This window comes from Mangifera indica, chromosome 17 (assembly GCF_011075055.1).
Source record: "Mangifera indica cultivar Alphonso chromosome 17, CATAS_Mindica_2.1, whole genome shotgun sequence".
Classification (NCBI taxonomy): Eukaryota; Viridiplantae; Streptophyta; class Magnoliopsida; order Sapindales; family Anacardiaceae; genus Mangifera; species Mangifera indica.
Genome location: NC_058153.1, coordinates 311,278 through 332,137, shown reverse-complemented (window position 1 = coordinate 332,137; position 20,860 = coordinate 311,278). Strand labels below are relative to the sequence as shown.

Genomic DNA, 20,860 nt, shown 5'->3' with positions numbered 1-20,860 from the left:
CTCTAGTGTTAATATTTACCAACTGACCAAGTTAAACAATTCAACCTTGCTTGAGCCCGATTCAACTCTAGTCCACCCATATCTGGGATCAGTATAATATTAAGCTATTCTTACTCATGCAACAATCTATTAACAAAATGAAATCTAACCTTGCAAGAACATCATAAAATCTAGAACGCACAGTTGGGCCAAGACAAGGATGCACAATTTCTTATTACAATAGAAACAGGTGACTATCAAATTGCCATTGTTTCTGCTCGATTAACTGGAAATATATTAACCGTACTAAGAAGGGGGGCAGAAGATTTATCAACAAGTAGCAACAGAAATCTTGAAATGGCAACAGGGGCATACATATTAAAGTGCAGCATGGATTACACAAGGCAAAATTATACAAGAAAATGTTTTTGCAGGCAGATCCTTGATCCTTCTGTGTTAAGAGCTATAGTCTACTTTCATATGCACGTCCGAAGGGAATATGCATTATTGCAGCCAAAATTGCCTTCTGGTAATGTGACATTGTCTTGTTCCTGCATTACACAACTCTGTTGTCAGATGCCCAAGCCTAGAATTATGACAACCACATCAGAACCATAAACATAAATTCACACATCATAATTCAATTGAAAAGTGCTATGCTCTAAACGTAGTGAAATGGGTATTCAAGACCTTCGAAAGCAGACAGAGTGCACATCCAAAGCACATGAACTCGGAAATTTCAGACTGTATATGCAAAGTTTTTACACTTACATTGAAACACACAATAATTTAGGAGCATCTTAGAACCAAGGCACTATACCAGATGTACTGTTTTTGGATTTATTAGAGGTCCGTCTCTTCAGTTAAATGGATACAATGATGAACAGGCAGCTATAGAGTATAGACATGTTTTTCGGATAAAACAGGAGCCTTAACACGATTGAGGAAAGACTTAACCACTAATGACAGAAGTCTTTTGTCTAAACTATGAGGGGCGGTGAGTGAGAGATATTTCATAAAAAATATCCTAAACAAATGCTTACTCTAAAGCAAGGAGGAACACATGAAGTTCATGAAAGAAATTTCAATTCCTTCAGAAGTTTTAAGTAGAGGGATCTAACTTGATTAAACATCTACCTAAAAAGGTAATACCTGAAACTTGCTGGCCTACAATAGAATTGCTAAAATATGAATGAGTGGCTCTGGGGGGTTCATTTCTCCCTAGTTAAATAGAAGTGAAAGCTTATAAATTAGAAACTAAAGATAGAACTTTCATGCAACATCAAAAACTATCAATGAAAAAATCTATGAATTCAAATCTATAATTAAAAATTGCATTTTAAATTCAATCAAAAAACTATTAACACAATAAAAACAATGATCACTAAAAAAATTTCCTTCATTCTTGAATTTAAACATGAAACCACATATTATAATTTTCAGTATCATTTCCATCGCAAGCAGGATCCATAATCATGGTAAAGTCCTTCCCAAAGCTGCTCAAAGTTTTTTACAAAAAAACATTATAAGGCGGCATTTTATTTGACAGGTCAGAACATCCTTAATTGTGAATCTCCTGTATAAATCAAGATGAATTTACTTGTATTGATATAGTTTCCTGTTAGGATAGGATACTTGTCCTCATTCTATAAGATAGATTTTATCATAAAAGGTAAAGTTAGGTTTCAAATGGAAGGGGGCTAAGGAAAAAAGTATTAGGGTTTTCACCTGGTAGCACAAAGATCGATGCTCTATTCCCAAATACATATGAATATGTATGGCTCTTTATTATTCAATAGCACAAAGACAGACTCTTCCCATCCCCTGAATGCTTATGTAACATGTAGGCGAATCAGCTCAGAACTAAGTAATTTAACTGGTTTGCTGTTTCTTGGATGGTACCATCAAACAACACAAGCATTTTGTTCTGTGTATACCCAAATTTGCTTTTGATTATATCAAGTGGTTCACATATGAGTTAGCACATACCAGCAATGGTATGCTGTGGAAAGATGCCCACATGAACATAATTCAACTATTAAGATGCAACAGGATGATCAGTTTAATAACCAAACAGGAAACCAAACAAAAATAATATATAGGACAAAGTTTCGAGGTCTTGCAAGTTCTACTCGTATGCTAATACACAAAATATTGAACTATCCTACACACAATTCTCCAATGTTTGTGGTCAGGCAAATTCTGTTACACAATTGTGCAAGACCTCCCTCCAAACTTCAATTTATTCACCTCAAGTTTGATTGATTTGATCAGATTGCACTAGGATTCTTCTGACATAAATGATAGATACTCCAGCACTATAGACAAAAGAAAAAATCATAAAAAATCTCTGAGGGAACAAGATATCCAAGTATACCATGCATTTCTTTCATATGAAGTTTTTCTTCACTAAACCAGGGCGGGCCGCTATCTATAACTATGACAACGAGCTAAATGCAATAAAATAGCAATATCCATCAAATAATTCATTAATGGCTAATATTCCTCTCATGTCATATTATATCTCATAGCAATATAACAAAATATAGCATGCAAAATTCTAACTTGCAAATTGATTATCCCATACTATTGTTAGCCCCACTAATGAGTTTGTCAACTATAATAGTACCCCAATAATTAGAAGCAACCAGCATTGACAAGCCTGAGAAGCTTCTTCATTTTAATTGTTCAAGCTTAGAAATGTTACAAAAAGATCAATTTATAGACATGATATAAATAAGCTACGATCAATAAAGACATCTCAAATATTAAATCAAAGATTATATGTTCTTACCTGTTTCACCATTGAACTCACTAAATCTTCCAATGAGTCAACATTATTAGAAATGTAACCGCTCTGTGTCTTCTGTTGAACCATGAGATACTCTTCCTTCGGATTTAACGATGTCTGCATACAAGACCTTTGAACCTCATTAATCTTCACAGGGAAGTAATCAACAAAATTTGATTGTCCAATTGAATCAAATTCGGTGCTTCTGTGGAAAAGAGAGTTACTTGGCTCCAAGCTTTGGCCAAAAGTCCCTGCATCATCATTCATGGGGATTGCAGAGTTCAATGAGTTACATCCAATATTTAAGCGGAATGAAGTATCATGCTTATGGTTTTCCCATTCTTGGGGGACATTGCTGATCATTTGCCCTGCATTTTTGCCAATAGGTACTCCTTGGAATGGTAAATCTGCTTTTGAATCCTGTAATTGGTTGTGCAGTGGAGGCATAGAAGAAACATCACATGGATTATTTCCAATTTCCAAGGACATTGTAGAAAGATTGTCTCTTATGTTAGAGGTGTGCAGAGTAGACTGGTTAAAACAGTCACCTAATGAAAAAGAATTTGTCTGGATCCCAGATGACTGAACAGCAGTCGACCAATTGTCATTGCGTCTACCATGATCTGGCAAATGGGAAAAAGATCCAGAATTTAAGGGCATCAGTGTTACAGAAGAGTGATTTCCGAATGCTCTGTTACCTTGGACCTCTTGAGGCTGTCCTTCTAACATCAAGGGGCTGTTTGTAACAGCAAGATGAGGGCTATTTGATCGACCAAAGGTTAATCTTGCATCTGGAAACCCACCGTCAACAGGGAAAACTGCTGTATTATCATTAGCAGTGATACTTTTGTTTGGTTGTAACTGGTCAAGTTCAAGGGAAGTCGGCATCCCTTGAAGTATATTACCACTGTGGCTTCCAGGAAGAATGCTTGCATGGAATTTTGGCTGATCATTAATCATTCCCGAAGGGAGGCCACGCATACCCAGTCCAGCAGGAGTGTTCAATCTACCAAGCATCCCCCCAGGTGGAAAAGATCTAAAAGAACTGTTCTGAAACTGCCCAGGTCCAGCTAAGGAATGGAAATTGCCTAGTCCATTAACAGAACCCATTCGAAAATATGAAGGATCTGTACTGCCCAAGGCTGCCACCATGTTAGCTTGTTGGTTAGCCACACAGCTGATCCTTTTGAGGTAAAGCCTATATTTCTGCAACCACATGATAGCCTAGTTAGCTTTCATGAAACAATAGTTTTCAACACATAGAACAGAGGTAGTATGAGTGAGAATTTATGCCTGGAGATGGCTTGCAACATTTTCTCTGGTCAGCTTTCCAACATTCATCAAATCTAGTATCTTTTTTGGTACAGCCTCTGAAATCAAAAACAAGAAAAAGTTACAAAAAAAAAACCATGATGAAATTGAATGAAAAATACATGGATGAATTTGCATAGTAAATGACAAAACCAAGAATAAGAATTAATTTTTTGCCAAGTAAGAATACTTTGGTCTTATGAATTGAAAGGAGAAAATCAATCATGACTTTGAAAGACAATATCTCAATAATTCAAGAATTTCACAATTCAGAAATGGTATCAAACATTGTGATGAAAGTCCAAGGTAGCCACCCTAAGGATGAGTTTCATTAGGTGGTGCATTCTTGTTATAAATTGCAAAGGGCACCTGACTCTCCCCTCCCCCCACCAACGATTCAATGAGGGACTTCCAGAGTCTAGGAACTAAACCATACGCTTCCCAGACAAGACCCTTGGCAGAGCCCTAAGAGGGCAACCTCATTGTGTGGATGGATCTCTGTTTGGTTTTGATACTATACGTTAAGAAGATCAAGGTATCTAATCCAAAAGATTGATACATTAAGAGGAAGAACTTATCCACCTTATAAACCCCGAAATCCACCAAACAGTTCCAAGCAAGAACCTATGACCCAGTATAAGGTATATCATGCATAATTAACAAAACTGGGAAAGGACACACAATAAGAAAAGGCTAGCATGTGTCTTAAAAAAAACTGAATTGCTTTAGCAAGAATTTTGAAATACGGTAATTCAGATAAGGAGTTTCAACATACTGTCAATGCCCAATTGATGAACAGCTGCAACAAATTTGCGATGCAGATCAACTGACCAAACAACCCGAGGCTTCTTTTGGGTTGATTGGTCCTCATTTTCATTTTCATTCTCATCATGTTCCTCATCCTCTTCTTCATTTTGGTCTTTCCTTCTTTTATGGAGGTTCCCATTCTGATCAGAGCTCCCAGTTGCTGCAGCTTCACTACCACCGTGATGGGGCTTGTCTTGATTGTCAGAATTATTGCGGTCCTTTGAATCTATTTTCTTCCTCCTGACTACATGTTGCCATATGTTCTTCAGCTCCTCAATCCGAACAGGTTTCAGCAAATAATCACAAGCTCCATGAGTAATTCCCTTCATCACAAGCTTCGGGTCGTCATTTCCCGACAACACTGAATACATACAACATTTTACATTTAAAACTCCAGTTGAATCTCTTCAAAATCAATTCTAATAAAAATCAAACTAACAAAAATAATAGAAAATTTTCCAAAAGTTGATTCTGTTTCTATTGAAATTCATCAGAACAATGCAGGAAGATACCAAATCATCAAGAACCTTTAAATGGTACAAAAGTGAAAATGTCCCGACTTTTAAAGGGAATCTAAAACCCATTGCTGAATCTAACTTAAATTTCCTTTCGGGTTATTAGGATCTGAAATTGAATGTCAAACGCCAAATTGCAAAGGCAAAAGAAGGTGAGAAGTCTTTGACTTACTTATAACAGGAAGGTCCATCTCAAGCCCCACAAGTTCAAGTAACTTGAAACCATCCATGTCTGGCATATGCACATCACTGATAACCAAGTCAAACTTGTTCTTGTTGTCTCTTAACATCTTCAGAGCTGTGACGGCCTGACTTGTTGTGGTAACTGCAAAAACCAGTATTCAAGACTCAATAAAATCATCCCACTTAGATTCAAAGTTTAAAAACACTACCAAAATGGATAACTCAAATCTCATCAAATCCAATACTCATCTCAGAATCGAATAGACACAAAGATCCAAAACAGAACAACAATAATATCTGGACTCCACCAAAACTTGTTAATTAAATTGAAAGATATTATAAATTCATGAACAAATACAAACTCTTTTCAAAGAACCTAATGAAGAATAAAATCTTTGTATTTATAAAACAATACTTGCAGTCAAGTAATGATATTTGCAAAGATTCTGCATAAATTGAAATTTATAGTAACATAGCTTAAAAACTAACTAAATGCAGAAACAAACTCTGAATCCAAAACCCCATATCCAAAAACTAAAAAAGTAAGAAAATAATGAATAAAAGAAAAGGCAGACCTTGGTATTGGCAACGACGAAGCAAAGTGTCCAAAACCAACAAACAAGTTGGATCATCATCAACAGCCAAAACTCTCATGCCAGTTGGGAACTGGTCACCATTTGTTTTCTCTACAGTCATTATTTCTTTCTTCTGTGGCTTTGGCTATGGCTATGGCTAATTCTCAGAAGAAAGGTATTAACTTTAAGATTAGCGATTACGCTTTTATGATTCTGAGCAGAACCCAGATATTATATCAGTCTCAGACTATTTGCAAAGACATTTATAATTACAGATTAATCATGGAAAAAGGCATAATAATAATAAATTCAACAAAGAATTTAAAAGTCCAAAAAAAATTCTTCCTCTGTCATTGAAGCATTCGTTTCAACTGTGAAAGGAGAAAGAATATGGAATCTATGAACCATGTTTGGACTGTGAAAGCTGGAAGAGAAATGAATACACAGGACTTTTAATGGAAAATATATTTTGTACCATTTTAAGTATTCTCAAATATAGAGATTTTGTTTTGACTGAATTGACGGCGCGTGTTTTCACGTATATGATAGGATCCTTTTAAAAAAAATGACTGTAGTGGGTGGGTTTGATTTGATTCCGGTTGAGCGTAGTCTCAGAGCGGTTGCTCGGATTAAACCTAGTCAATTTGAGTTTGAATTTACCCTTATTAATATATAATATTATTAAAAAATTATCAATAAAATAAATAATAATATTAAAAAAATATAATAATATTATTAATAAGATAAACAATATAACTAAATGGATTAAAGAGTTAATTTCAAACTGATCAATTAAAATTAAAGTTTTAATTCAAGATCAACTTATTTAAGATAAATCATAGATTTCATCTAAAGACCCACCCTTAGGTGGGAGTACTTTATAATTATTAATTTTTAATACGTAAACTTGATATAATATGAGACAAAAATCAGATTATGATTAAATTTTTTATTATAAGATATTTATTTTGGGTCAATCTGATATGAGTTAAAATTAATTCAGAACATATTTGTATTAATACAAAATTAATCTAAACTAATTCAAATTGATTTGAATGTTTAAAGAAAAGTTATAACACTAAATTTTGTTAAAAAGACAAATATATAATTATTATTAAAATTCTCGTATATTATGCATAATTGCATCTCTATATAGTTATATTTATTTTAATTATTTTTTAATTTTATTTTACTTTTGTATAATAAAATTGTTATTCGGCTACTCTTGGCTTATTTTAATGGATAATGATATTAAAATGTATTCAGATGGATTGTAAATAAGAAAAATTATTATATTTTTTGTTTTCTAATAGTTAATTAGGATAATTTGAAAAGGAAATTGGAATGTTAAGAATATTTTTAAAAATAAAATATAGTGAATGATTTTAGATATATTTGAATTATATAAAATTAAATAATTTAATTAAAAAGAAATCAATATAATTATAATTTAAATCTAATGAATGAAGACTGGGGATCTTTTATTTAAAATTTGAATAAATATAATATAAATATTATCTGATAACAGGCACTTTCAAATCCAAGGTACTTAGCATCATTTCAGCCCGACAAAAACTTTAGGCCCAGAGTGGAAACGCGAGCAGCTCGGCTCGCAGTCATAAGGAACCGTTTCGGCTCAGTCGAAGAGCCAATAAAATTTGAGCACGTGGTGTTGACTGCCCAAAAAAGGCTCTGTACCGTACAAATGGCAGGGAGTGCTAGACACGCGTGAGAGTGCTTCGCGGCTGACGCGTGCAAGTGCAGTTTGGCCGTTCAGTAAAACCAAAAGAACTTTATTTTATTTATTTGTTTATGATTAGTAATTAATTCTTTTTCTAATTTAATTATGAACATAATTACTTTACAGTTTTGCCTTTACGAAGATTCCTCTTTTCTATAGGCTTAGCATATTTAATATTATTTTTTTGAGCTCCAAAGAACCAAGCATAGGGGTGATTTCGGTCCGAACAATTCAAATTTAGATAATTGTTTTGATTTGATATGAGCCCTCTTGTCGGTTGATAGATATTGTCACATTAAAATTTATCTTTTTAATAATTTTTTTTGATTTAATGGTTTTTTCTTTAGATAGAGTGATTCTTTTTTTCAATAATATTGTAATTAAATTTGATTTTAATTTAATTATTTTTTATTAAAATCAAGATTCGGTTTACCTTAAATTCATTCTTAACCAAAGACCAAGTCCAAGTCATATGTGGTAATGGATTGACATCAAAATTAAAATATAATCACCAATAGTTTTGGAATTAAATTGAAGGGGAAGTTAATTTAAAAATGGTGAATCACTATTGAATTTTTATATTACAAATTCTTACCTAAAATATAACTGTTATGATATTAGAAAGATAAATAATTATATTATCCTTTCCTATTTTATTTTTATGACATCATAATATTACCCTTTACTACATTATTGATCATCGAAATCACACTGAATATTAAGTCCATGAAAATTATCTATAAATCCCCTCAAGTCATCAAGTACTCAAGTTGTTTCCAATTTTATGTAGGCTTTTGCATGGAAAGTAAAGCAAAATTTTGATTGTGGTATAATTAGGTAATTATAGTCCAATTAGCATATAACCCATATAGATAAATTGTTGTATATGCATACAAGAAGAAATAAACAAGTATCATATTAAGGTTATTTGAATCGAACCACCTTAGATCAAATATATTATTGATTTGAATAAGTTAAAATTGAGTTAGAGATTTATTTTGACGGCTCAAATTAGGTTTAATTTGTTGTTTTTTTAATGATATTTTTTATCTTTTTAATAATACTAATATTAATGTCATTGTTTATCCCATCAACAATTTTCTAGCGATTTTTATATTAATTTAAATATAAAATATCACTGTTTAAATTGTGTCAACAACACCCAACTTCAAATTGACAATTATGTGCTCTTTCTTATGCATGCACAAGACAAGGGAGAATTGGAAGTGGCAGACCACAAGTGATACCAACAAACAACTATCCTTTGTTTTTTTTCTCCCTCTCTCTAAAGGGACCAAAGGTTGGTGGAGAAAGTGAAATTAGGCCTACATGAAAGAAAATTTGAGACTGAAAATAATCATCTATACAATTTGATTAAATGACTACTATTGATGTGTCTTGTTGATGATTATGGAAGAGACTGTTGTTATAAGATTAGAGTTCTTTTAAGTCAAATTTACAAAAATCATTTCAAAGCAACGACTAATTATTATTTAGAAATTAGATATACAAATTTTATATAATAATTAGTCACATCATTTCTACATAAATTAATCCAAAATATAAGCAAAAATCTTTTGAGGAATAACAAAAAAAAGTGGGTCTTAATATATTTTTACGGATCTATTAAAAGTATAATTTTGACATGTCATTAAATAGGCTTAAATTAAAACTCTTCACCTTAGAGTCATACCTTTTTATCACATAAACCACTATTTAAGGGCTAATTTGGTAAATTCTTGGTTAATATGATTTTACGCATTAACAACTACTACGATTGTTTATGAGATCCAGATAAGAGGAAAAAAAGATTAGTAGATGAGTAGATAGATGTGATATTTCTTTTCTATGTTAAACAATTCTTATCATCATAATTGGCCCTTCCATTTCCAGGTTGATTAAAGCCATGGTTATCTTCTTCAAATCCGATGTTAATTATTAAATTATCACCATACTTATCTATCTTAATTAACAACCAATCTTGGATTATACTAATCCATAAAGTTGTCCAATTAAGGACTCCTTTAATAATAAGATAAAGAAAGAGTCATGTGGTAATGAAGCAATATTGACCCACTTTAAAAGGATCGAGATTCAAGCAAATATTAGCCGTTAAAAATGCTCTGAAAGACAATTTGGAAGATCCTGAGCCACACATCAAGCTACAAACAAGATCACAATCAAATTATTTATGATTATCAAGGCCACCATCATTTGACTATCCATTTATATATTCAAGTTTGCATGATAAAAGAAGGGTCTTCTCTCTCTTTTTCTTTCCAACAGGCAATATACTATGCTTTTGCGTCACTTAATCTATAAATATATGTCAATTAGATTCATGCAGGCTGCCAAGATCTTCAGATTCCTTGCTTTTTGAACTCGGATAAGTATAGGGGGGAAGAACACAACTTAGCTTGCTTCTTAAATGTTCTTACGTTTAGCTAATATTGTCTCCCACAATGGATATATGCCCACAATATATTTATATATATATAAAAGGAATATCCCACATGGGTGGAGAAAAGAACTTATCCTTGAGCTAGTTTTTCAATTGAAGGGATTGAATAGTTCTTGTGAGTGATCAATTGATGTAAAAGTTTAATTAATAACTTGTTGTATTTTTTATATGACTGATTATGAGAATGGTCAAACTAGAAGAGAGAGATTATTGGATTATCCTATTTTGACTGAAAAGAGAGTTAAGTGTTTAGAATATAATAGAAGCGAGCGATTGATATAAAATTTCACCGATAATCCGTTGTTATCTTTAGATGATTGGTTATAAGAATGGTTAAATCGCTAGAGGAGATTGACAGGTTATCTCATGTGGATTTAGAAATAAACTAGGTGTTAATGTATGAATGGTAGCTAGTTTTTGGAGCATGCAATAAAGTTAGCAGTTATATGGGAAACTTAATTCATGAATATATAATTCATATCTGATAGAATATTGATGATGTTACAGAATTTGCACAAGTTTATGCAAGTTGTATGACCTTTTTCTCATAGAAGTAACGGAAGCAAGATTTATTTTTGTCATATTTTTCTTGAAATTTAGGAGCATTAGATTCGCTTTGTCTGCATACATATTCTACGTTGGACGAAAAGAATTATTTTTGTTATCGGAAAAAGGTTCCAATAATATGCGAAGTTTGGACAGATAGACAGCTAGCTAGTTGTACCGTATCAGCCAAGAATAAACCTGAAGAAAAAGCATTTCAAACAGGGGATAGTTGAGTTTACCCTGAACAATAATATCAAAAAAAAGTTGAATCATTAATGAACCTTTAAACTTGAGTCAAACTAAAGCTTCATCTTAAATTCGAATGATTTTTTCTAACTCAAATCCAAAGATGGATGAAGATTGAATGCAATAGAATGGTGAACAGAAGTTGGTAAACTAATTCCATCATGGCTTTTGTAGTGGTTGGAAATATACCAAACCCATGTGGCATCAAGCATCTTTCACACAATGTTTATAGACTCGAGTGGGGCTTTCACCTTGTCAAATGATCCTTTCGTGGGTCAACTGATTTAATATGCTGACCATTGACTTGGCTTAATTAAATTTTGTATATATAATATATAGACAATGTTCAACAACAAATTTTCTAGCCCAGCGCCCCAGCCTTCGAACTGTCTATGCCCACTCACCTGCAAGAAGAACCAGATTTGAGTTATTCAATCAATTTAACTGTACATCATTCTGATTCAAGAACTAAAACAAGTTGTTTGGCCCTTAGCCCAGACCCGGTTGACCATAGCTTCCAATCAGACTAGTTCAACCGAAAGATCTTATTTGGGTCATGCTTATGAAAATAATCAAAAAAAAAAAAAAAAGAAATTGCCTTGATCTATAAAGTTGGAAAGAATGACATACAATAGCTTTAAAGTTTATTTGAAGCTATCAACTGCTCCACGAATTTGAAGCTGCCATTCACAATCACAATACAAATAAAGCATAGGTCAGTGTCGATTAGCTATTTATGCAGTCAATGATGAACAAATTCAGTTAAGATTCGAAGAAACCAAATTTTGTATTTTAATATTAAAAAAATTGAATTATTAAAAATTTCTATTTAAAAAAACAAACTTTCATATTTTTTGGTTGAAGGAATTAAATTTTTATTAAATGTATTAAATTAATTATCTCATTTTTTAAGCAAAAGGAAAAAAATATATTTATATTTATTAGATACTTTTAATTAAAAAATAAAAATTTTGTAAGTTGTAGAAAAAAAAATTTTGATAATTGAATTCATTTAATAGAAAAAAAAAATTGACCTTTGTAATAGTCCATTTGTTATCCCTAATTATTATATTGTACCTTTTCTTGCTATTGTCCAGTTCTTATCTTGGCCAAGGGCCCAAAAGAAATATCCAGCCAAGCCCCGTGACTTCGCAAATCGGACCTTCCTTTTAACCGACTTGACATCATCGTACCCGATCCAAGAATCCCCAGTATACGAATAATACGCCACCGTTTCATCATCAAACTTCACAATCGAACAGTTGACTGTGTTAAAGTCAACAATTTGACTGTAAGTAAGGATGCCAGCTCCAGGCCCGACGCCTAACGCCGGAGCTCCAATTCCATGCACTGTCGGATCCTTGAGCCTCCATGTTCGTCCATACAGTGGCAGCCCCATGACCAACTTCTCGGGCGGTACCCCGGCTTGAATCCAGGAACCGATTCCATAGCTATCACTTAAATTACCACTAGGATCGTAAAGTGCTGCAGGCATCCCAGTGAAATTTTCCCATGAACCATGATAGTTAAGGCACATTGGACTCACCCAATCAACGTAATTTTTAATTGCATCTGCTGGATATGATCGATGCTCGCCAATTGTGGTGAATTTAGAGGCATAATAAACTGCAGAAGTTAACAACAAACGTGGATTTCCGCTGGCTCTAGCTTCATGATTCAAAGCTTTTCGCCATTGTCTAAATAATAACCCCAGGTTTGCCATGTCTTGATCATCAGCTGGGAATTCCCAGTCCAAATCAACACCATCAAAGCCATATTTTCTAGCTATTTCGACGGTTGAATTGATGAAAGTTGCACGTGTTTCTTTGGAACTGGCTATTTTTGAAAAAACTTCAGGATGATTACCGCCTCCTCCAATGGATAATAAGATTTTGATGGGTAAGTTTTGGGCACGTAATACGCTGATTAGCTCTGACATTTTTGCCAGGTCAAATTGGGTAACATTAAGCTTTAAAGTGGCTGGTTCAGGTAAGAGGAATGCATAATAAATGTGAGTGAAATAAGAGGTGTCAATGGAGGAGGCTGGAAAATTATTAAACGAGGGCCAATAAGCTCCTTTGATTCCTTTGGAACGATGTTTAGGAGGAGATGGATACGGTGCCAACATGGGCTCAGGTGGAGAAGTGGGTTCATTGGATACTGAGACAAGCTCATGAGGACCAGGAAGAAGATAATTTGGAGGCAATGCCAAGGAGAGTGAATCACAGTTCCTGGGAACAGTAAGCATGACTACAAAAACAAGTGACATGAATTTCAAGGAGGCCATTTTGAGCTGAGAAAGAAGCATACAATGCATATATATAAGGAGGACACACAAACTTGATAAAATCGAGAAGTTATATTTGGACTTACTTATGCAGGCCAATTTACAATTACAAAGAGAAGCCAAAGGGGAGGTCTGTGCTGTGCCTAGAACGAAGCTGGACATGAAATCAACCTTAAATTTCAACGTTGATGCACATAAAATAAATGAAAATGCCTTTCTGGTGTCCATATGCTAATGTCTTTACTGAAAATGGAAGGCATAAAGGTTGACTATATATGTAGTTGCTTGTAATGTCAATTCTTTTACTTGCAAAGATGGCTTCCATGATGTCAAAATACTTGAATGGGAAACACTTTACATTATGCAAGGCCACAAACTAAGAGGAGTAAGCCAGTGAATAAGTAGTTCAGTGTATGAAAATGTATAAAGAAATTTTGTTAATGGGAATGTGAGGACGCAACTAGGCTGATGGTATGGGTTACGATATTGACTACTCATAAAAAATAATTGGGTCGACTTCATTTTTGCTCTCTGCACATAAACTTTCCTTCCATCTGAATCTGGCCTGCTTCACATTTGATAAGACAAACTGTAGAACCAAAAAAGATGAATACAGCGAGAATAAACTCTCGTAAGCCATTGTTTTTATTATTATATTTTTCTCCAAAGGGAACCAGAGCTGGTGTATCTATCGGACCCAACAATGAATTTGAGTCAAGCGGCACATCCAGAAGAGGCGGAGACGCTAGGGCTGGTAAAGGGCAAATCTTTAGTTGATCTGATTAATGCTAATTAAACCTCGGCGAGGATTTAAACAGAGCTCGAGTGAACCTTGGACGGTTAGCTCAAGTTTGAGTCCACGGTGAGTTTGTGATAAAGCTGCCAATAACTAGAGTTAGTAAACAGTATTATTAAATGAATGAACAAGGGGGAATCGTATCATCGGAGGGCTTTCAATAAAATTATTAATATTATCAGATAGATAAATATATTATTAAATGAGTAAATAATATTATCAATGAAATAAACAATATCTTTCATAAGATAAATAAGTTTAATTAAATTATAAGTTTAACTCAAATTTAGCCCATTCAAATTAAATATGGCTTAAACTTGCTTGGTTGGAATGAAGTGGAGCTATAAACAAAAGGAATTGGAAGTAAAGGTGATGAGCAACAATAACAGATAGGAGATTTTAGCATTTGTAAACTCAATTATACGGCAGCTTGGGCTGTTGGGGATGTCATGTCAGAGATGTGAATAAATTGATCATCATGGGTTTGAGTAATAGGAGTGATGGGGAGCTTGGTGACACTTCTTTTCGAAGGTTTTTGAAATGTGCAGTTTTGTAAGAGTGGGGTTTTGAATCTCTGACCTCCCCTAAGCTTTTAGTTTTGTCCTGAGACCCCAAAGATCAATAAGTGGGAGGATTTTGGGTTGGCTATTTTCTTTGAAGGTCAGGGATTTTGTGCTGAATAAATAAATAAATAAAATGATGACCTATTGAAAAATCTAGTTTAAGCATATTATTGTAATATTATAACTTGTTGAAAAGTATAAATATATGTGATTAAATACTAAAAAAGGGCATTAACAAAAAAAATTAACAAAAAGATAAATATCTTAACATTATATACATACTATTTTTAATATTTTAAGGATTATTTATATATATATATATTTGTTAAAATTAAATAAATACATATTTTTAATGATGAATTTTTAAATTTCTCATTAAAAACTTATAAGTCTATTATTTTTGATATGGTTAAACCTAAATCTAGTTAGTTTGATCTCAAAAACTGACTTAATTTAATTTGATTCGATTCGAATTCAAATCAAATTCGAACTAAAAGAGTTGATTCTTTTTTTAAATTGAGTCAAACTCAAACTAGGGAGCGAGTTTGATTCAGTTTGACTTATAAGTCAGAGGATGACTCGAACCAATTTGAATGTGATTCACAACTTGATTCAGATTATGTCAAAACGACATTATTTTGCCATAATTAAATAGTCAATGAGTCACTAACTTAAATAACAAATTGGAGCCACAAATTATAGTAATTAACTTGAACCAAATTCGAACCAAACCATTTCAATTCGAATCGAACTTAAGCAAGTTTAATTGTCATATAAAGTTTCATGTAGATACAAATATCTAGAGATTAGCAGACCATTAAGTGTAGCTTGATTGAGCTGAGATATGATTTTCTTCTCTAAAACAAAACATGATTCGGACATGCTTAGAATATTAGCAACTCTATGTAAACTGAGTAAAAGATGTTTAAACATCTTTAAAGATATTTATAATATGTTGGTAACCCTTTTTATAGCTTTTTATAATTTTTTATTATTATTTTATCATCACATAAATTAAAATATAAATTTTCACTGTCAAAAAACGTTGTGATTGTTTTGGTTTTGTAATTTATTCGTTAGATATTTATAAATCTTTATTTCTTTAATTATCATTATATTTTATTAAATTATTTTTTTTAAAAAAAAAAGGTAATTTCTTATGCTAACCAATTTTTTTCACGATGGAAAATAAAAGAGAAGACTTAATGTTGAACTCTAGACGTGTAAAAACTAATCCAAATGCAGCAAAAGACACTTTTGAAATGTGAGCGGAGTTGCCTGATACTATTTTAAACTTGGGGGGTTGTCATGACAAAACTCAAACCTCTTGGAAGGTCAAGGATATGACACTTAAGAGAGACAGGGAGATCTCATAAAGAGATTTTGGTTGAATATGATTAGACAAGATAATTGTCTGTAGAATCATATGGAGTGTTTTGTATTGTATAAACCAATACAAGGTAAGTGCCAAAACCCCACTCATGCTTATTTCTATTTGATTTTTTTCAAACTTTTTCATGTGAGGATTTGAGTACAGTTAGATTTGATCCGAACAGTTTGGGGTATAAGGTTAATTGTTTTAATTTAAATTCAATTAACAAAGTTTAAACCAAATATTAAACTTCTTTTTATAAGACTATTCGAGTTTGAACACTTATGCTTATTATTATTGTTTTTAAAAACTTTTTCATGTGAGGTTTTGATTACTGTTAGATTCGATCTGATTTGTTCAAATTTGTATTCAAGTTAACCAATCAAGTTCAGGTCAAGGATTAAGTTTATTTTTATAAAACAAACTGAGTTTGAATCAATTTAAATATTCGAGTTTAAATCAACGTAAATATAATTCAAAATAAAAATATTTTTTAGTTGAGCTTAAATCTCAACTCATCAATCTTGAGTTAAGAGATGGATTCACTTTGAGTTGGCTAGACTTAGATGCATGACTTAGCTTGAATGGGTCGATCTCAATTAGAAGCTTCAATTCGACAAATCAGCTCATTTATTTATCTAAGGATATTGTTCATCATATGGGAGACACAATTCAATTTTCATATGGCATTATACACCTCAGATACAACCCTCTAACAATATATTAACATATTAACTCTAATAAACTTGAATTAGATATTATAGATTCATCTAAACTCAAACAAATCTTGAGCTCGATTTAGAGTGAATCCACTCTTACTCAAATTGACTCTTTTAAATTTGAGGCAATCTTAAATTTTGTTTGGATTCGATCCCAATTGAATCTTACCCTAGTCTTGATTGGATAAAAGGAGTTGGCTAAAAAAAGACTTGTGGTTAGTGATAATAATTATATAAGTAAAAGTTAAGATCATGCTTAAGATCTGAAAGAGCTAATTGTGGGGATTTGTTCATATCAAACTAATAATATCCATTTATAAATATAATTAGATAGCATGCACTATGAAGCAAGGGACTCCACATAGGCTTTAAACATTTCTTTGTCGGCCATTTCTCGTCGTCCCCACCATTCACGGGCAAATACGACAAACTACTTAAGATCATGACTGACATCTAAAGCTGAGGCTTCTCGCTTTAGTGGCCTTTTCCATTTCCATTTAATATGTGCATAAATTTAACTTTAAGAGAATAGTGCCTTCTGACTTCTAATCGACCTACAACTTAATTCATTCGCAATTTCCCATGAGTTACTTCATATTTATGTTGAAATGTTCCACTAAATTGTGTATCTATCAATTGGGATGGCAAGTGGGTATCTCACTGTCTCAAGTCTCAGCGGGATTTGAGTCTAGGAGTGGGTTTGATCCATATTTACTCTTAATAAGGACTAACTTGATATTTAAAACTCTGTTTGAAAAAAAAATTATTTTAACTTGAATTTGAATGTTTAGAATATCTCACATAGTTTAGAAATGATATAAGATTTGTTTAGGATTATATACTGTTTGAGGCCTTAAACAATTAAAACTTGTTTTAGCTTTCAAATTTTGAAAACAAAACAGTGACGGATTGGTATCTAAAATGGATAATATTTTGATAGTGGATCATGTTATTTGACTAGTATATTATAAATAATATCATAGTAATTCTATATATCCTCTTGACAAAAGGGTCAAATCTTAATAAGAACGTTTAGTTTAATATAACATACATAAACAAATCTTATCACATTGATGAAACCAGACTTGTTGGATGTGAACTCCTGTCCCTGCTTAAGTCTTAGCTAGACTTAAACATTTTTATCTTGTTCTGATAGTGCATGCCTATTAAGCTGCGAGAGACTCCCTGCAAAAAAGTTAGAAGAGTTCTGTCGTCTCATTCATAGAACTCTAGTCCCCTAGCTAGTTGGTTCAATATGTGGAGAATAACAAAAGAAACAAGTTCATTTTTGAATGTATTGATTAAAAATGAGTAATCTGAGAACTCCTAGGAAGCTGCCAAAGCCCCAAAAAAAGTTGAAGAGGAAGAAGCAAAAAAGGCATATAAACAAGAGACATGGTGACCCTGATTGATGGAGATCAAGTACACACGAGGAGTGTTGTGTGGTCTACTTTTGGCCCCGCATGATATTTTTATGCGCTTCCACATTATATCTTGACACTCTCCAACAGATGGATTTGATGATTTGTGCAAGAAGATAAAAAAAGAGAACAAAACAGTCTATAAGCATATATTTTAGAATCTCGAAGTTCCCAAGTACCATATTCAGTTGCAGGACACAGAAATTGCATAGCCGTGACTTAAATCCAAGAAATGCAATTTGAAAGATGAATTTCAAAGAAATTTGTGGTGTATATAGACTTTTATAAATATATATATTTTAATAAATATAACGGTTAGAATCTTGTCTACTAAATAATTTAGTTAAATATAATATAAGTACTTACTTATGAACGTTTTGATCAATGAATAAACATGTCAATTATCTAAGAATTATGACTTTATATAAAAGTTACATTAAAATGTATGTGTAGAGAAAGTATGTTGTTATAAATTTGAGTGAGTTAAGCTTAAAAGTTTAGATAGAGTGAATAAAAAATTTTCTTCTATAATTTGTAATCTTCTTTATTTATAGTGAAATTTTTTTCATCATTAACACGTAGTTTTTTCTTATACGGGTTTTTCAATTATGCATTTTTTTGGTAACAAAAAATCATTACTAAAATTAAATTACTTTTTTTGTATTGTTTAGATAACAATATACCTTTACTTGAATTGAATTATTATTTTTATGTTTAATTAAAATTTATATTTTTAATTTAAATTAACTATACTAAATATAAAAAATCTTAATTTTAATTATTATATCAAATAAATTAAAATTTAATTTTGTATTTACGAACAAATTTTAAACTCATACTCTCCCTTCCCTTAGGTAACCCCACCTTTGTACCTTTTGGGGCTTTATAACACATGAGCATGAACTTGATTATGCAGTCAAACTGAGGGTTCAGATGGAGTGAAGATGTCAGAAACTTATAACATGAGATGTGTCAGCCCTACAATGGATAGAAGTAGGTTCATGTGGGAGTTCCAAATTTCTGTTAAGTGTTTTGACAAAAAGTGACCCCAGCTAGACCTAGCTATATTTTTTTTTATTTTTATTTAAAAATGTACAGTACGGGGAATAGTTTATCCTTTCATATATAGCACAACTCATTTATACTTGATATCAAAAGATAAATCTTTTTTCTCATATGGAATCTCTGAGCAAAGATCCAAGTCCTTCAGAGGCTTCAAGCATCATCTCTACAACTGAAGCTCCCCCATGTCAGAACTTAAAGGATCAGAAGAAGCAAGTAATAGTTTTAGAGGAAGAAGAAGAAGAAGAAGAAGTGAAAGATCATGAAGAACAAGAGCCAAAACAAGAGCTGAATCTCATTGACTGCTTAAACAACATGGATTCTTCTCAAACTTGTTCAGAAAGTAGGCATCAATCTACTGATCATCATCAAGCTGCTGAGCAAAGAGTCTTCTCATGCAACTACTGCCAAAGAAAATTCTACAGTTCACAGGCGCTTGGAGGTCACCAAAATGCTCATAAAAGAGAGAGAACTCTAGCAAAAAGAGGGCAAAGAATAGGCACAACAACATACACACCAGCCTCAGCCATTGCTTTTGGTGGGCAACAGCCATATAATTTGCACCACAATCATTATTATTCTAGCCTGTCTTCTCTTTCTCTTCATGGTGGACACAATAGGTCTCTTGGAATTCAAGTGCACTCAATGATCCATAAGCCAACTCATGGAATCAGCAACATGTATGGACACAACAACTGGTCTAGGCCTCCTATTGAACAACAACCAGCAGTAGGAAGATTATCATTAATGGAGAATTTTCATGCAAGTTCAACAGGACCATCATCTCGAGCTGGGGTTGGAAGATTCAACTCTTTCAGAACGATGATGGGTTCTCCTCAGGTGGAAGATCATCTAGCCGCTGGTAATTGTAATTGGTGGAAAGGTGGTGGCGTTGGTGGTGGTGGTGGTGGTTTGAGGACTTCTAATCAGGAAGATATGAGGCAGCAGAAGCTTGATTTGTCTCTCAAGCTGTAATTGATTAAGTTAATTTCGAAAATTCCTGATTGAGATTATAGAAAGGACGGTTTTTTTTTTTTTTTCTTTCTGAATTGTTGTTAGAGGCAGCTAGCTATAGATTCTATATCAATTAACTTATTATTATTCAATTGAAAACTGTGAGAGTTCATATTGGTTTGTGTGTTTAGCATCCTAAGCATGACACAAAGACATGAAATCTTGTAAAAAAGTTGCAGAAAGCTGATAAAAGGTTCAGGCTATTTCATCAACTTTAGCTACCCAACAGCCACAGTTTTGAAATCTTAGCCATCACTTTTGAAATGCTTTATACATTATCTTTGCTCGTTTAAGCAGGGAAATCCGAGATAAGAATCACTATATTCGGCTTGAATAAGTCAAGTGATTTAAGGGAGTTAAGTTCGATATTAAATTGACGATTCAAATTCAAATTGATTTTTATGTAGGTTTAGGTTTGGTTTGATTTGAATTTATCTTAAAATTTGTAATTTCAATTTGAGAATTTTGTAC

General features: G+C 32.7%; 3 protein-coding genes across 5 annotated transcripts; 1 reads left to right on the top strand and 2 right to left on the bottom strand.

Annotated features, from left to right (window-relative positions):
* Positions 1-183: 183 nt before the first annotated feature.
* On the bottom strand, positions 184-6,620 carry LOC123200993 (two-component response regulator ARR12-like). 3 transcript variants are annotated; one of them, XM_044616430.1, is made up of 7 exons: positions 6,162-6,620; positions 5,576-5,728; positions 4,857-5,249; positions 4,064-4,140; positions 2,774-3,976; positions 2,230-2,297; positions 184-530 (listed from the first exon to the last, which is right to left on the bottom strand). In XM_044616430.1, exons 1-6 carry the CDS (start codon positions 6,280-6,282, stop codon positions 2,250-2,252), a joined length of 1,995 nt encoding a protein of 664 aa, XP_044472365.1. In that variant the 5' UTR covers positions 6,283-6,620; the 3' UTR covers positions 184-530; positions 2,230-2,249. The 3 variants fall into 3 exon arrangements, with proteins under 3 accessions (XP_044472365.1, XP_044472364.1, XP_044472366.1); XM_044616429.1 differs by lacking the exon at positions 2,230-2,297 and having other exon boundaries at positions 6,162-6,619; XM_044616431.1 differs by lacking the exon at positions 2,230-2,297 and having other exon boundaries at positions 444-565.
* Positions 6,621-11,545: 4,925 nt separating this feature from the next.
* Positions 11,546-13,442, bottom strand: LOC123200833 (class V chitinase CHIT5a-like). Its single transcript, XM_044616229.1, has 2 exons — positions 12,233-13,442; positions 11,546-11,559 (listed from the first exon to the last, which is right to left on the bottom strand). The coding sequence occupies exons 1-2, from the start codon at positions 13,440-13,442 to the stop codon at positions 11,546-11,548; spliced, it is 1,224 nt and encodes a 407-aa protein (XP_044472164.1).
* Positions 13,443-19,370: 5,928 nt separating this feature from the next.
* LOC123201057 (zinc finger protein 3-like) lies at positions 19,371-20,468 on the top strand. Its single transcript, XM_044616510.1, has one exon. The coding sequence runs from the start codon at positions 19,490-19,492 to the stop codon at positions 20,348-20,350; it is 861 nt and encodes a 286-aa protein (XP_044472445.1). The 5' UTR covers positions 19,371-19,489; the 3' UTR covers positions 20,351-20,468.
* Positions 20,469-20,860: the final 392 nt, after the last annotated feature.